The sequence below is a fragment of the Vespa velutina genome, chromosome 2 (genome assembly GCF_912470025.1).
Source record: "Vespa velutina chromosome 2, iVesVel2.1, whole genome shotgun sequence".
Lineage (NCBI taxonomy): Eukaryota > Metazoa > Arthropoda > Insecta > Hymenoptera > Vespidae > Vespa > Vespa velutina.
This window is the reverse complement of record NC_062189.1, coordinates 2,740,189-2,757,719: the sequence shown is the minus strand read 5'-3', so window position 1 is coordinate 2,757,719 and position 17,531 is coordinate 2,740,189. Positions and strand designations below refer to the sequence as shown.

Sequence of the window (17,531 nt, the reverse complement as noted above, 5' to 3'; positions counted from 1 at the left end):
ACGTATCGAATCAATTTGTTTACTCTTTCGTCATAATGACTCTCCGTGAATTAATCTTTTTGTTTACATTTGAAATAATATTTTTTCACGTTTATATAATATATTCGTACATTTACATTAGCTTATATCATTTAACACTGTATAGCTCAATTTTTTTTTCTTTCTTTTTTTTCTTCTTTTTCGTACCTATAAACTAATTATATAATGCGAGAATTATGTAATATTACTTGCATTAGTATATAATTATACTCTAATATACTTATATTAGTTTTATACTTAAATATCATACATACATTTGTGTGTATGTATGTTATATTTAGTATAGTATAATTATAATTTTATATATAGTAATAATAATAATAATAATAATAATAATAATAATAATAATAATAATTTATATTTAAAAATGTGAAGCATGAAAAATTTCGGATATAAAGTAATAATTAATGTTGTCCGTAGAAAATGAAATAAAACTGACAAAATACAGTTATATATTTACATAAATAAATATATAATTTATATATTAAAATATGTCATACAGCCAGATGATAGATTATTTTAAAAACGAAAACACTCGTGGCACGGTCGATCGAATCGCCGTGCAAAAAATTCGAAGGCAAACTTTCTCTTGGCTCTCGACGAAGTTTGTTTTATTTTAGGTAGGCACTATTGCGAAATCTCAATAAAAGATCTATCCTCGAGTTTTCGATCACTATAGAAATTCTTTTTGAAATATAAAATGAAATTCTTCTGGTTGTTTTCTTTTTTTTTTCTTTTTTTGCAAGCGTGGGAAGATATAAAGAAATAAAGAAAAAAAAGAAAGAAAAGAAAAAAAAAGAAGATGAAGAAGAAGAAGAAGAAGACATTGGAAATAAAAAAATTAATAAATTGAAATGTCACGATTATATAACTTCGAGAAAATTTAATGCATATTCTATGTATAGTTTTTGTTTTATTACCTTCTATGATTTCGTTTTGTCATTGCATACACTTATACATACATATACATGCATACATGCATACATAGAAAAACACATATATACATTAACACCCACATCCAGTCAAGTGGCATTGACGCCTACGCACGATATTCACGTGGCTTTGCACTTGTTTGTCTTTATATCATGTATTTATATATATATATGTGTACCTCTTCAAGAAGACAATATTTTTTCAATTATTTCTGTTTATGTATATAACTTGCATAAACATGTATACGTATACGTAGAGTCGATAAAAAACCAGACACCACATATATCGAGTCAAACGAAAAAAAAATATTTTCTCGTAAAATAATTTCTTCTTTCTTCTTTTCTTTTTTATTTTCTTTCTTTTTTTTTTTTTGTTTCTTTTTCTTTTTTATCGCCCGTCCGACATGCGTTAATTTTGATGAAATCATTTTATTATCAATGATGACGATTCAATGTTATTGACGTTGTCTATTCTTTCTTTCTTTTTTTTTTTTAATTCAATTTTTTTATAGTATAATAATATATTTAAGATTTAAAAAAAAAATATATATATATATATGTGTGTGTGTATGTGTGTGTGTATTATCATAAATGCATAGGAGACAATAGGGACGACAATAATCAATGTTTTGTTTGTTAAAGTCTCTTATTACTCTATGTCTTTCTCTTTCGTTGCACTTCTCTTGTGCACTCCTGCATCATTCTCATGCGCTCGTAATGCGACTATTCGCCTGTACATCATACGTACCAGCTTCGTCATTAGAGGGACTCTATAGAGTCCCTCGCGTGTATGATGCACGTCAAGAGAAGGGGAGAGAGAAAGAGAGAAAGGAAGAGAGAGAGAGAGAGAGAGACCTGTCTGGATTTAAAACAGGGGTGCTCAATGTTCTCCTACGATTTGAAAAATTTATATTAATTCTTTGATAATTATATTAATGATACAATTCATTTTAAATTGTATTTCTTTTTTTTTTTTTTATTTTATTTTCTTTTTTATTTTATACGAAATATATATTATGTGTTAAGAAATGTATATTTTCAAGAATACTGGTTGTTTGTATGTGCGTATGGTCAACACGTGTTACGTACCTCTGATAGAAACATGATCATGCAATACAGCTGGCTCGAGCATTGGCGTAATACTCTAGAGATATTTATAGAAAGAATAGAAATACTTTATCATATGAATAGATTAGACATTTTGTATTATCTTATTCGATTTAACTAATGAAAAGAATTCGAGATAGGAAAATAGTTTTACGATGGTATCCAATTTGCTTGAAAATCATCTGAATTGTCGTTATTGTGGAAAGATTTTTTCAATTTATAATTAATATATTTCGTAAAATAATAAAAATATTTTACAAGGATGAAGAAGATTGAGAAATATTGAAGTTAATTTATCTCGTGTGATGCTTTATACGATAGATAAGAAAGAAATAAAAAAACGAACGTTAAGTTAAGGAAACCTTATTCGTATCTTAAGAAACTTGCAAGAAATGCATGACTTTGTCATTGGAGAAGTGTAAATTAGAAGGGCGAGGATGAATTATCTTGAATTAGACAAGAATGAAAGGAAAGATCAACGAGTGTAACTGAGTACGAAGAATTCAATGATTTTGATTTTTCAGAGAACTCATTCGTGAGTTATAAAATGTATCTTATATTTTTTTTTTCTTTCTTATAATAAACTTTCAATTTTTGAAAATAATTTTCAAAGTATTTTTACGAATATATTTTTTAAAGAGAACATATAAAATATCGTATGATAATAAGTTTCACAAATCGTTTGGCATATATATTTATATTATAGTATAAAACTAATATAAATATATTACTCTAGTATATATTATATATATATATACTATAATATAAGTATAATTACTAGTGTAAGTAATATTATATTGTAATTCGTTCTTAGATACAAAAAAAGAAAAAAAAAGAATTTATAAGTTTAAAAGTTAAATAATATAAACGAATGTGAATGTATGTATACACATAGAAAAATACTATTTTACTAAATATTACATACACGTGTACATTTACACGTGTATAAATCGTAACATTGTACATTCATGTACATACTTAATGAAAGTACGTGATAATAATAATTATATCCTATAATATATGATAATTTGTTACTTACATAGATGGATATGTATAGATATTAAAAGTAAGTATGAAAATGTAGGAAACACTCGATACAAGATCCCTACGACAAGATCCTTTAATACTCAAGGGAATGACAGGATTTAGGGTAAGACAAAGGATTAGTGAGGGTTGAAGTTGTAAAAGGGTTGGACAGAATATTTCACGAAAGCTTAAATAATAATTAAAAATATGATATCGATATGTCTCTTTGTTAGAGTATCGCGATTATTATTCTTCTTTTTGTTATTATTATATATTTTGCGGGATATCATTTTCATTCATTTTATTCATGTCATTTGGAATGGATCGAATAAATAAAGAAACATAAAGAAATTGATAATCACTTCTTCATACTCTTCAGATTAGTCATACTCCATTTGATTCATGCATTGCTATCATATGACAATGAGCATCTTTATTTCAAGGATAACGTTTGTCATTTGAAACATTTATCAATCGATTCGATGTAAATTGAATCGATTGATGTTATTAAAAATTTATCGAAGTCTTTTATCCCTTGAAAAAAGAAATAAAAATCATTTCAATACAAAATCATTAAAAGTTTCCATTATTATGACATTGAAATTAGAATATAAAATTAGATGATTATTAGGCAAAAGATATATAATTATTATGAACTCTAACAATCTCTGAATTATATTTTATTATTGAGTTCCACGAAATCGTCTCGTGACTTTTCGTTACACGTCGCCTGTCACGTAAATCTCACGTTGATTATTAATTCAAAAACGTAAAAGAGTATATATTTCGTATGAATTCAATATTGCATGGAACTTTTGAAACAAAGAAAAACAAAAGGAAGTGAACGGTTCTTTCGGTTGAAAAAAAAAACAAATTGAATCAAGTTTGTACAAAAACAAATTATCAATTTTCAAAATGACAAAAAATTAATTAAACACACAACGAATTCCCACAATATTGTGATCTACATTAAAGAATTATCTAAAAATTATTAACAATATTTATCATCGAACAATTCTTACGTTATACGATTATTAAAACGATCAAGATGTAATTTCATTTTAGATTTATAATTATTATTCAGAAAACTTTCAAATCATGTATTGCGACTGAAATGGCTTCTTTAGATTTTTCTTTCTTTTCTTTTTTTTTTTTTAGGTAGGGGGAAAGGGGACAGGAAGGGTAACAAATATTAAGAAAGAAAACTGTCAATAGAAAGATATCGGTAAATGACGACAAAATTAATTGCTTAAAGAAATATCTTCAAACAAAATCAACTCAATTTCAGATTATCGAATATTGATGGCATAATTTGATCCAGTGATGGAAAAAATCGATCGTTTGTAGATAATTTAATTTTAATGAGTTAATTAAACAAATTAATCAAACAATTTGATAAGAAAAGAAAAAGAAAAAAGAGAAGAACTAAAGGAAGGATTCCTGGAGATTGGAAAAAAAGTATTATGTAAAAAATGTTAATAGCTTGCAAGTAATTTAGTTTTAATTAATTAGTAAATTAATTAAACAATTAAGAAGAGAGATTTTAATATTGAATATTTTCTTTTCTCTCTTTTTATTTCTTTTTTCTTTATTCTTCGTTAATAGACCTTTCTATACAGCTCTTCATTTTAAATATTTCCACGAATACTTTTAACTCGTTGATTTTTGACTTCCGGTCGCGACTACATACTCGAGCATGAGATCGATTGAATTTACTCTCGCATATATGAATCACGAAACGAGTCATGCGATGAGAAAAAATAATTATCGTCGCATAGTATATCTAACACGTGTGTAAGTTTCTGAATCAGAATTCGGTCCATGATCGGAGAAATATTTTTTTTTCTTTTTTCTTTTCCTTTTTTTTTTTCTTCTTCTTATTTCCTTTGCTATGTCTTAAGTATTAGGCGTCGCCAAAGATAAAATCCGTAGGAGGTCGTGAATGTTCTGAGTTAAATCAACGTATCAACAAACCTGGCACGTTTCACGAATGATCATTCATTTCACGAATTATTATTTGTTTATTTTGGATCTACGTATTTTCAACGTTATTTTTAGATTTTTACCGATGATTACTTGTAGTATTACTTCTTTTATAATATTTTCTTCATTATGTTCGACAATGCCCAAAGAAAAGAAATTCATTAGTATGAATAAATATTACATTCGCGATCATATACGTAAAAATACTTTTTTATATATATTTTTATATATTTTATAATTTTATATATATTTTTAGATTTCGATTTTTGGATCTATTTTTCCAAGATCGAATTTAATAAAAGATATTAAAAAAGAAGAATTCCAGTTGTATTTGTACGTACATATTACACGAATTAATCTCGTTCTTTTAATATTTTTTATTTAAAAACAAAATTTCAATGAATTAAAGATCATTAAGCTATATATTTATTATCGTAAGATCGAACAATAAAATACTATGAGAAATATTCAAAGTTATATCTAATATATTTTATTGATTAATTTATTCTTAATTGATATTGTAACACGTGTCTCGCGTTCAATTGTGATTGTGTTCGTTAACAATAACAAATTTATTGTTCGTAGTTTAGAATTAGGAGTGTATTCACATTAAATGTTACGATATCGAACGATTCAGAAGTATTTCGCGTTATGTGTTCGCGTGATTGAATGTTTAAAATGATTTCTGTGGTGAATTAACCGCAAGGATAATTATGAAATTAAAAAAGGAAAAGGGAAAAGAAAAAGTTAGTATAAAAAATATACACAAAGGCAAGAAGTGATGCTGATTGGTCACGAACATGTTAGGATAATATATTTGGAATGATTAAATTTAGGACAAAATATTGCACGTGCAAAATTAAATGAGTATACAACTTTATCAATGATAAATTGCTATTTTAAATATAAACTTCATAAAATCTCATGACCCGTACGATCTATGAATCTATCTCTTATATTTATTTATTGCCCGATTTAGTCCCTCTCTGAAGTATACGCGATTAACTGAACATTTTTTTGTTTTTTTTTTTATTCGAACAATAGTGACAATATATTTCTTATCTTACCATTTGCGTCAACACTTATAAATCCTCAATAATCTCAGAGAAATTCTTTTCCTTTTCCTTTCTTTTATTTTTCTTTCTTTCCTTCTTTCTTTCTTCAATTTTTCTTATAAAAGCAAGATCGGATATGATTCATTTACGGTTTAAAGTCTAGCAAATAATAAAGAAAAAAAAAAAAAGATCTAGAGATAGATTTTCCGCGAATCATTATGTTCTTATAACGTAATGACGCTCGTAACTACAACCGGTTTCACTTTTAACAAATATCAACATAATATCTATCCTTTTTATACGGTAATATGCTCGAGTTACTATTTCTATTAAAATGATTTTTTTTATATTCATAAATGGAAAGATACGTTGTTGGATGATGATGTTGGATGAATTAAGGAAGATCATTGATCGTGAAAATATTACGTTAAATATGTAAAAGCGATTTAAAAATAATAATAATTATCATCATGTGATTAGATATACACAATATAGACTTCTATTTATTTGAACAATATAAATAATTATGTCACTTATATATAACGTACTGAATAATTTTAATTAATAATAATTTATTATAATGATAACATTAAGCTTCTATAAATTATAATATATATATAATTTTATATATATAAATATTTTTTTGTTTGAATATAATTTGAACTTACAATTACATCAATTTTTTTTTTTTTTATTTACAGATCAAAGGATGTATTCTTACTTGGATACACATTGATACAGATTCTCGATGGAGAACGTATCTCGTTATACGTAAAAAAGCAATGTGAAAAGACTGTATAATAATAATAATAATAATAATAATTATTATTATCATCGTGACCATCATCTTTCACTCGAAATGGCTGTCTTATCAGAGCACATGATATCTGTGTTTGTGGTGATAGCACTGATCTCTACGAGTGCATTGGCTGTGCTCGAAGGACCGAATGTTTGCACGCGTCAAGATACGTAAGTATAATCTTCAAATTTATTTTTTTTTTTGCGATTATTTTTATAATTATCATCAAAGTATTTACAGAATTTTTCATATCAATTTTAACAAATTTACTCACAATTAAAACATTCATCAATGAATTATATTCTAATAGAATAGAATTTTCATTATTTTTTATTCATTACTTAATTCAATAATTATATTATTTGTAGTAAAAATGAAAATGATTAATATAACGCATCATTAACGCATTAAATAGAAATGAATCGATATAAAAAATTATTTATTAATTAATTACTTTAATTTGTTGAATTAATTAAATTGTCATTTAATTGTTGGATTATTTCAATTTTTATATTCACCAATAATTCGATTTACACTCGAAGTAATTAATTTTTCCAATTTAATAAAGTAGGTCACATCGATTAGCCGCTATAACAGATTAATGAGTTAATAAATTAATTTTAATCTTATCAAAGAATTAGTGCATATACGAAAGAACATATTATTTTCAGTTACAAGATCACTGTAAAAGTATCAGAGCAGAAACCTTACACCGTACGAGAGAATACATGGTGTCTAAGCTTCCCACCGAGGTGTTCCAAATACAAAGTTGTTTTCAAGACTGTCTACAGGGAACAGGTTAGCTTGGCAACTAGTTTTCTTTGCTCCACTTTTATTCAATGTATATATATATATATATATATATATATATATATATGTATATACTTTTAAACATTACCATATATGTATACGTGAGTGCACCAATCCCTCGATTTTTTATCTTCCGCTACAATTTAGGAAATAACGAAGCAAAAACCAGTAGAGGAATGTTGCAGTGGTTATACTGAAACAACAAGTCGTGATCGTTGCATTCCCATTTGTTCGGAAGATTGTCGGCATGGAACTTGTATCGCACCGGACGTTTGTAAATGCGAATCCGGTTATGGTGGACCTCTTTGTGATTTCAGTAAGTTTTTCATTCGTTAAAAGATTTCGTAGTTAAATGTTAATATTTGAATAAAATGTTCTTTTTTTTTTCTTATTTTATATATAGAATGTCCATTGGGAAAATGGGGTAGAAATTGTCAAGAAGATTGCATGTGTCAAAATAATGCAACCTGTGATCCTTTCGATGGGAAATGTTTATGTTCGAGAGGTTGGAAAGGCGAGTATTGTGATCAAACATGTTCACCAGATAAGTTTGGTCAGGATTGTGGCGAACAATGTCGATGTAGAAATGGTGGAAGTTGTCATCACATAACTGGAGAGTGTCTTTGTGCTCCTGGTTACACAGGTCCTTTGTAAGTTTCTGTACTGTTTTAATTAGATATATATATATATATATATATATATATTTTTTTTTTTTCTTCATTTAAAATGATTAGATTTAGATAACGAACTGCTGTACCTTTTAGGTGCGATGATCTTTGTCCTGCTGGTAAACATGGAAATGAATGTAAGTCAGATTGCACGTGTCAAAATGGTGGAATGTGCATTCCCACGACTGGCGATTGTTACTGTCCAGCTGGTTGGATGGTAGGTATATGAATAATTTGTTTTTTCTTTTTAAATTATTGTATCATACAAATGATCATTGTTTATTCATATATTATTTAAACTTGAATAGACGATAAATTTATTGTCAAGATAAAAACAATTTTTTTTTGAAATTATCGTAGGGTTCTGTATGTGCTCATCGTTGTCCGGAAGGTCTCTGGGGTCAAAATTGTACGAAGATCTGCGATTGTTATAACGGTGGTGGCTGTCATCACGTTACTGGAGAGTGTCAATGCAAACCTGGCTTTTACGATGACAAAGTAAAGATTTTTTTTAAATAATAATAATAATAATCCTTGATCGTCCATTATCTATCTAGGTTTAACAAGTTTTTTCAATTAATCAACAGTGTTTGAAGATTTGTCCAAAAGACAAATACGGTTTGAATTGTACGGAAGATTGCGATTGTAAGAACGGTGCCACTTGTTCAGCGACTAACGGTACTTGTATCTGTAGTCCAGGTTGGGAAGGAGAGAAATGTGAGAAAAGAGTTTGCGGAGATGGGGTCTGGGGAGAAAATTGTTCCAAGGTAAAATAATTAAAAATTGTAAATCAAATCGAGAAACATAATAAAGGGTGAAATTTTGTTCGAAGGTTTGTCAATGCGATCAAAACAACACAGAATTCTGTCACCCATGGACTGGTCATTGTATCTGTAAAGCTGGCTGGGATGGTGAAACTTGTAGTAGAACTTGTCCATTATATACTTATGGCAAAGGGTGTCAGGAACATTGCAATTGCAAGAATAACGCTCAGTGTTCTCCGATAAATGGAACTTGTATTTGTGCAGCTGGTTACAGAGGAGAAGATTGTAGCGAAATCTGTCCTGAAAATAGATTCGGAGAGGATTGTGTTCAGAGGTGTGCTTGCAAAAATGGTGCTAAGTGTTCACCCGAGGATGGCCGTTGCAATTGTACTGCAGGTGAGACAAAATTATTGAAAAATTGTTATAAACGAAGAGATCACGCACTTGAGAGATTTTCTTTCTCTTTACTTTTTTTTTTATTTTTTTTCTCTTTTCTCTAAATTTTTTTTTTCGTTTCTCTAAATGAATAAAACAAAAATCGAGAAAGTATTTTGTAAAAATTCGTACCGTGCACGTAAAATGGTTTCTTTCTTTTTTTTTTCTTCTTCTTCTTTTTTGTTCCTCTTTCTGCATCGCTGTCCGTTAACAAATTTGTAGAGAGTACGTGAAATGGTAGATTATTATATTTCGATAAGTCATTGATAAAGAAAACTAGCAGATGAAGGTAAGTAATGCATTGTTACGTATTGTTGTAATATTTTGATAGGATGGGATGGTGTTCTCTGCGATCGTCCCTGCGACGACAAGTCTTTTGGCAAGGACTGTGCGAACAAGTGCAACTGCTTTAATAACGCCTCCTGCAATCCACAAAATGGTAAGGGAGTTGGGTGTAACGTTTTCGTTGTAAAATTCTAATTGGCACCATATTTACTTACACATCTTCATTGATTAATATCACTAATATTTTGAGTCTCTGCATCTTATCATGAAACAAATTCTTACTCTTTTTAACTTGTCTCGGTTTGCACCTACACTTGTTTGTAAACAATATAAAAAAAGAAAAAGAAAAGATAAGAAAAGAAAATCGGAGAACATACGTCACGTTATTTGATCATATAGGCACATGCACTTGTGCGGCTGGCTTTGTCGGTGAACTCTGCAAGGATCGTTGCCTAAAAGGATATTTTGGACATGGCTGTACTCAGGAATGCGATTGTCATCCTGAAAACAGCATCGACTGTGATCCAACAACCGGCCATTGCATTTGCAAACCAGACTGGCGAGGTTTGTATTTTATTTTTATTAATTCTCTTCATCGATTTATCCACCGAACGTTCGTTCTCATCATCATCGTCATCGTCATCATCATCATCATCATCATCATCATCATCATTATCATCATGGATCTATTCTTGGATACTGTTCACAATACGGTATTGAATACAATATCAAAACGTAGGAATCCGGTGTGAGACAAAATGCCCAGAGGGTCTTTACGGCGAGGATTGTCATTCACAGTGCAACTGCATGAACAATAGTTCTTGCGACCCAGACACAGGAAATTGTATTTGCGCGAGAGGTTGGGAAGGACCGAATTGTTCTCAACCTTGTTCGCAAGGCTGGTATGGTGTACGCTGTAAAGAAAAGTGTCCAGAAAAAAAGCACGGTAAGATAATCATTAAAAGTAGATGGAATGTTATAATTAATACACTTTGAGAGTATGCGTTTGTAATAATAATGAACGATAGCGAATAACTTTTTGGTAATGGGTAGTGTTTGATGTATGCTTACTCCTTCTATTTTAACGGTAGTCGTTGTTGTATACATAGAATATTATTTCTACTTTTTGCTTCTTTTTGTTCCGCCAGAGAGACTTGTCGAACAGGGAATTAGTAAGTATAAAAGTTATTAAAATTAATCGAACGAATAATATTTCAATGAAGTGATAAATTTGATATTTATTACGTTTCATTGTATATCTGATATATTTTTTGTTTTTATTTTTTAAAGGTAACATGACGTGTGATCATGTCACTGGCGAATACGTATGTCGTTCTGGCTATATGGGACTTACCTGTGAACATCCTTGTCCACCTAACAGATACGGTTTAAATTGTGCCAGTCATTGTTATTGCAAAAATGGTGGAGAGTGCCATCATGTTACTGGAATATGTCAATGTATGCCAGGATGGCAAGGTGAATCCTGTCAAACTCCTTGCCAACAAGGTACTTTCGGTGTCAATTGTACTCAACATTGCAAGTGTCAACATGGTAGATGTAGATCCAGTGATGGTCATTGTCGTTGCTCTCGTGGTTGGACAGGTATCAGGTGTACTGAAAGTAAGTTTCAGATTTTAAATTATAAAACATTCGTTTTATATTTCACCACTGATATTTTTTTTTATATAATTCTTAATAGTTTGCCCTGAGGGTTATTACGGTGATCAGTGCATGGAGCCTTGCGAATGTAAGAATGATTTCTTCACGTGTCATCCTGCTGAAGGGTGTATCTGTAGATACGGTTATACAGGTTAGTGCTTCGTAATAAACAGATAAATATTTAAAGAAAATATTATTATAATAAAAAAAAAAAAAAAACTATGATTTACAGGCGAAAATTGTGACGAACAGCTCTTTTCAAAAAATGTTCAACAAAAGGAAGAATCCGGTTATGGTAGTGTGATAGCAGGTATATTCGCAGCGATTATTGTAATCGCTGTGACTGTGACAGCTTGGTTTTATCATCGTCGTAGAGTGGCAGATTTGAAGAACGAGATAGCCCAAGTTCAATACATTGCTGATCCTGTACCTGGTAAGTCATCACATAACTAAATAGATAGTTATTAATAAGTTATATTTCATTATTAAAAAATATATTTAACATATCTAAAATATTATTATAGATCGAAATCAATTCGATAATCCTGTTTACGCCTATCAAGGCTCTTCGAGATATGACGATGGTACGACTACGTTATTGAATAATCGCCAAATTAAAAACGATCTTGGCACAAATAAAAATGTTAACAATGAGAGAGCTAAACTTGGTTTTGGTGGAAGCATGGAAGATGATGATGATTGTAAAGGTAGATTAACGATCGATTAACGATCCTTTATAATGATCTTGAAACAAATTAGAAGGACAAAACGAGTTGTTTATGTTCTTTTCTTTTTTTTTTTTTTTTTTTTTTTATTTAGGTGCTTATGGACTGCAATATGATTTAAAGAACAGAGATGCCGATTTAGGGAATCCAAATTTAAACGTTTACCATAGTATCGATGAGATGGATGGGAAGAAGGTCGAGCATGTTTATGATGAGATTAAACAAAATGATTCAGAATACGATCGTCCAGATCATCCAAGACCATTAAGTACCACTTGGAAGAGTCAATATCATCGAATGCCCAATGGTACCGGACCTAAAACACAAGATGATGATGCTGGACCAAGCCAATTAAAGGACAAGGATCCTGAACTGGGAGAAACTTAAAAAGTGTTTCGTAACATCGTTCACGCGATGAATTTTATTTTGCGTTCGAGCCAAAGTGCAAAAAAGACTCTGGTGACATATTGCATCATCAACAACACGAGACATTGACAATGAGTCAGGAGTAGTCGGAATTGGCAAGATCTTACTCGACTTGCCAGCAATAAAAAGTGCAAAACGTCTAACGGAAGTATTACTTTCGAACTGAATGATTCACACACGTTTTACATTTATCATCTTGCAATATTCGTTTTTCTATTTTATCTTTTATCCTTTTGTTTTTACCTTTTTTTTTTTTTACATTGAAAAATTGTATTATTATAAATACTATTTATACAATATATAGATGTATGTATATTATAGAAATCGATATTTAGAAAGTAAGAGAGAGAGAGAGAGAGAAAGAGAGAGAGAGAGAGAGAGAGAGAGAGAGAGAGAGAGAAAGAGTGAAATCTTTTTATGCGAAAGTATAATGAAAAATTTCTTTAATGAATTGCATGGAAGCGTGAAATGAAATTTAATAATATAAACGGGTCTTTCCAATAGAATCGATTCCAAAAACATCATTAATTCGCTAATATTATTAAATATAATATTTACCATACGATTCGAATAGATTCATACTTTTAACAAAAAAAAGGATAAACTCGTTAATCGTTTTATTCGAGAAATGTTTCCAAATAAAAGTGATACGTTTGTTGGGTGATAAAAGTGCGTTAAGTCGACCTGTGATAACGAGTGTTACATAAAATTGTAATCGTTAACTCGTATTCATAAAATGCATATACACATACATACATATACATATATAATATATGATCAAGATAAGAGATACAATACTTGCAACGTTTATTCTGTCTTTTTTTTTTTGTTTTCTTTTTTGTTTCTTTTCTTTCTTTTCTTTTCTTTTCTTTTCTTTTTTGTCTTCTGAGAGCGAAATCACATATAATTTACAAAAAAGGAACTCGATGCGACCAATTTCTCTTACATTATATCTTGCAATAAATTCTACGTACATTAATGATCATCTCTATATGAGACTATACGCAATGTTAACTTTCGAAGGACAGATTTTTTTTTTATTTGCGTGTACGCACACACATACATGTATATATATTTATATTTGTATATAAATATATATACATATACATACGTATATATATATATATATATATATATATATATATATATATATATATATATTAATTCTTAACTCATATACTGGCGCGGATAAATCTAGATTCTAAACTCTACGTACGCAATAATATTTCCAAATGTAATCTCGAGAGTTTTGACTCAGTCGAAGAGATAAGTATCTTTATTACTAAAGATAAAGATATACATATATATATATATATATATATATATATATATATATATATATGTATATATACCTTGGCGTTAAAAATGATAATAATAAGGATATTATCTTTGGGAAGGATACGGAATAGAAGGCAGTGTACTATTTACATAAATAGATCGACGGAATCTAAAATCCAATTTTTAATAAGTTGCTTCGTCCTTGTTCTTTTTTAGCGCCAGTCTTTTTCCCTTTTCTTTTTTTTTTTTTTTTTTTTTTTTTAATAAACAAATAATTACTAAATATACATACGGAGAATTAAGATTTTAATAGGGTATACCGTTCGAATGACGGAGTAATTGTGTGTACGTAGGCTTAATGTTATGTGCTTGTTATTTGTTTTTTATTTTTTTGTTCTTTTTTTTTGTTTTGTTTTTTTTTTTTTTTATCTTTTATCGCCGTTGTAACACTGTTATTCTTTTGTTCTAACGTTAATTAAGATAAATTTATTTCCTTGGCTGTCCGTAACGGGATAAGAATATTGAGAATCTAAAAACCATCTATAAAACGTCGCGACGTGTTTCTAAGATTAAACATTATTATTTACAACGAACGTTCAGCGTATTTTTAAGGATACATATAATATAACATACGATGACCGATTAAAAATTTTTCATCGTTAGTCGTTAATAATCAATCGCAATTTTTCTTTTTTTTTTTTTTCTTTTCTTTTCTTTTTCCTTTTTACGACGATTCGTACGTGAATTATTTCCATAAAATGACATCTATATTGTACAGAATAAAATTATTATATTTAGTCCTTTGGTATACGACGGAGGTGTCAAAAAAAAAAAAAAAAAAAAAAAAAAAAGGAATCCAATACCTTCGAAATGCGTGCCTTTTAGCCTTTTAAAATTTATTTAAAAAAATAAAAAAGAAAAGAAGGAGAAAGAAACGAATTACTTTTGGCAGTCATGTTCGTCGAGTCGTCGTATACCAAAGGATATCTCGAATCGATTGTTGTCACGATCTCGAGGCAGTGGTGAAAAGTTATCGAGAGAAAGATAGACAGAGGGAAACAGTCGAAAATTATTTCGAAGATCGTTTAAGGATTATCGTCATCTTCGAAAATTGTTCTCCAAATCCTGGACTCGTAAAGGACTTTGTATACTTTGGGACAAGGAATTAGTTAATATTCAGAGTAACGTGATTTATAATTAAATATACATGGCACGTTGATCGGCCGTATAATAGGCCGAAATTGAAGGACACATATATATATATATATATATATATATATATATATATATATATATTAAGGAGAATTATATCGTTTCATCGCGAAAAGGCATCGCGCGAACACTAGTCAATGACAATATAAGTTAAGTATAATCAATGGCAGTTTGGCCATTCGTTACTTTACATCTTTCCGTTGTTTTTCGTATTCAAACTTTCAGATTGAACGTTCTGATATTCGTAAGTTCGATTATCGAAATATTTAAACAACTTTTTCTATTTCTATCATTCGACATTTTCTTTCCTTTTCATTTCTTTTTTTTTTCTTCTTTTTTTTTTTCTTTTTTTTTTTTTTTTTTTTTTCTTATTACAATCATAAGTTTTTAAGATAGTACTCGATATGTGTCTATTAAATATGTATAATAATATGAGAGCCATAAATCTCGTTGGAATAATTTGTCGAAGAAAAAGAGAAAAAGAAAAAACAAAAAAAAAAAAAAAAAAGAGAGAGAGAAAAAAAAAGGAAAGAAAGAGAAAAATTGCCGTATGTAATATTCTATATACACACACACGCATTATTTTGGACGATTTGAATATTTTCTTAGGACAAGATCGAAACTTTTGGCAGGCGATATGCGTTTGGATTACTCTAAAGATCGTTTTTACTGATCGAGTTGATAATATCGATATCCTTTTTATCGACTTTCGAGTAACCAAATACTGGGACACATTCGATTAAGTTTATCACCCTCGCAAAAGAATACCTAAGTTTCTAAACGGAGTAAGGTTTGACTTTAGCGAGGGAACACGTTGTGTTTTATCTATGTAAAAAAATCGTCGAAAGGAAGATATATAAAAAAAAAAAAAAAAAAAAACCAAACAAATAATAAGAATAGAAAGAGAGAGTGTCTCCCGGTGTCTAGACCTCGACGATCGAACGAGATCCAACGAGCAAACGATTCAATGATTCGTTTGGTAGGATCGATCGCAGGGTTTATAGGCAATACTTTTCAAAAGCCATAACCCAATCGATTGGCGAGGCCGGCGACGGATCAGAGATTTTCATTATCCTCATCGTCCTCACCACCCTGACTCTCATCGCTATCTTGCCGATCTACCGCAACGAAAATAGCTACAAAGCCTTTGAACGATATCGTGTCGTCCGTTCGGAATCGTACGAGAAGTGCCTCGCTCGTCGATACGTAATCAGTTTTGTTCTGAAACAAAGCCATCAGCTGTTACTTCAAATATGATTTTTTTATTTTAATTAAAACTAATTAAAACTAATGGAAATGAAAGAAAGTATAAATATATTATATATACCAAGTTGCCACAGAGTCGACCAAAGGATGGATTGGATGCATCCAAACCGGAGAATATCTCAACGAAATCGTAACCACATTCACTTTGATACTCCAATTGGAAGGAGAAGAAAGACAGGTGAACATTCTTGCCGATAGGTGCTTCGATAGTCCAGTCACAATCAGTCCCGTGATCGTAATTACTATATCCGTATCTGACGTGCGAGTACAGATGTTTTACCTTATCCGTTGCCATTAGATATCCTCCGCAGGCTGAAAGAAATAGAATGACTTTCGAATGTTGAAGAAGAAGAAACTACCTGAATAACAACTGTTAACTTACCAGTACTGTGTATTGCTTGGAAACCTTTTCTTTGGACGGAAGCATCACTCTTAAAGATCATGTACATCTGATTACCGGTTGCTGAAATTGGATGAGGCTCCTTAGTACCGCAGAAGCGGCCTAATGTGTGACTTTCTGGTGAATCCCCATCGTAAATGGCGATGTGATCGTAAGCACATTCTTGATGGGACTCCATCTCAAATACTTTGAATACCTACGTGAATATAAAGTTCATTTAAATAGAAACCGTCGAAATTCTTTGAACATTTACAGCTATCTTTTTCGTGATCTGTGTCCCTTGAAAGTCATAAAAATGTAAACCGACCAGTTTGATACGATGTCCCGGCTTGGTAGTGAAGTGCCAAACACAGTCCTTCCGGCCAGGATAATACTCAGGAAAATTGGGCGACGTAATGGTGCCTACGGGCGCCGTAATCTCGTACTTGCAGCCACCCTCTTTACAATCGTGGCCATTTTCATGAAGTGTAAAGCCATTGTGGCAGGAACACTGATAGGAGCCTATCGTATTCTTACATTCGTGCTGACAACCACCATTGTTATTCGCGCATTCATCCATGTCGGTGAAAAAGACTGCGGCGAAGCCTGTCTTCTGCACACTGAAAAAGTTTACGAGCAATAAAAATTTCGATATATTGGAAAAAAAATGATATTTGAAATCT

At 30.2% G+C, this 17,531-nt stretch overlaps 2 protein-coding genes across 8 annotated transcripts in view; one reads left to right on the top strand and one right to left on the bottom strand.

Annotated features, from left to right (window-relative positions):
• The window catches only part of LOC124947015 (protein draper-like), a 20,618-nt gene extending 7,606 nt beyond the window's left edge, over nucleotides 1–13,012 (top strand). Inside the window, exons 2-18 of one of the 4 annotated variants that reach the window (XM_047488576.1) lie at nucleotides 6,844–7,111; nucleotides 7,613–7,739; nucleotides 7,899–8,067; nucleotides 8,155–8,401; nucleotides 8,516–8,636; nucleotides 8,780–8,917; nucleotides 9,007–9,186; nucleotides 9,252–9,579; nucleotides 9,950–10,057; nucleotides 10,303–10,467; nucleotides 10,643–10,849; nucleotides 11,052–11,075; nucleotides 11,194–11,523; nucleotides 11,603–11,713; nucleotides 11,795–11,995; nucleotides 12,087–12,269; nucleotides 12,382–13,012. In XM_047488576.1, coding sequence (XP_047344532.1) covers nucleotides 7,002–7,111; nucleotides 7,613–7,739; nucleotides 7,899–8,067; nucleotides 8,155–8,401; nucleotides 8,516–8,636; nucleotides 8,780–8,917; nucleotides 9,007–9,186; nucleotides 9,252–9,579; nucleotides 9,950–10,057; nucleotides 10,303–10,467; nucleotides 10,643–10,849; nucleotides 11,052–11,075; nucleotides 11,194–11,523; nucleotides 11,603–11,713; nucleotides 11,795–11,995; nucleotides 12,087–12,269; nucleotides 12,382–12,674 — 3,042 coding nt within the window. In that variant the 5' untranslated portion in view covers nucleotides 6,844–7,001 and the 3' untranslated portion in view covers nucleotides 12,675–13,012. The remainder of the gene's footprint in view (nucleotides 1–6,843; nucleotides 7,112–7,612; nucleotides 7,740–7,898; nucleotides 8,068–8,154; nucleotides 8,402–8,515; nucleotides 8,637–8,779; nucleotides 8,918–9,006; nucleotides 9,187–9,251; nucleotides 9,580–9,949; nucleotides 10,058–10,302; nucleotides 10,468–10,642; nucleotides 10,850–11,051; nucleotides 11,076–11,193; nucleotides 11,524–11,602; nucleotides 11,714–11,794; nucleotides 11,996–12,086; nucleotides 12,270–12,381) is intronic. The other 3 variants (XM_047488578.1, XM_047488577.1, XM_047488579.1) reach the window with 3 other exon arrangements.
• Nucleotides 13,013–14,335: 1,323 nt separating this feature from the next.
• The window catches only part of LOC124947013 (bone morphogenetic protein 1), a 42,527-nt gene continuing 39,331 nt past the window's right edge, over nucleotides 14,336–17,531 (bottom strand). For all 4 annotated transcript variants that reach the window (XM_047488571.1, XM_047488572.1, XM_047488573.1 and 1 more), the window contains 4 exons: nucleotides 17,177–17,468; nucleotides 16,852–17,065; nucleotides 16,531–16,781; nucleotides 14,336–16,424 (listed from right to left, as the gene is read on the bottom strand). In XM_047488571.1, coding sequence (XP_047344527.1) covers nucleotides 16,260–16,424; nucleotides 16,531–16,781; nucleotides 16,852–17,065; nucleotides 17,177–17,468 — 922 coding nt within the window. In that variant the 3' untranslated portion in view covers nucleotides 14,336–16,259. The remainder of the gene's footprint in view (nucleotides 16,425–16,530; nucleotides 16,782–16,851; nucleotides 17,066–17,176; nucleotides 17,469–17,531) is intronic.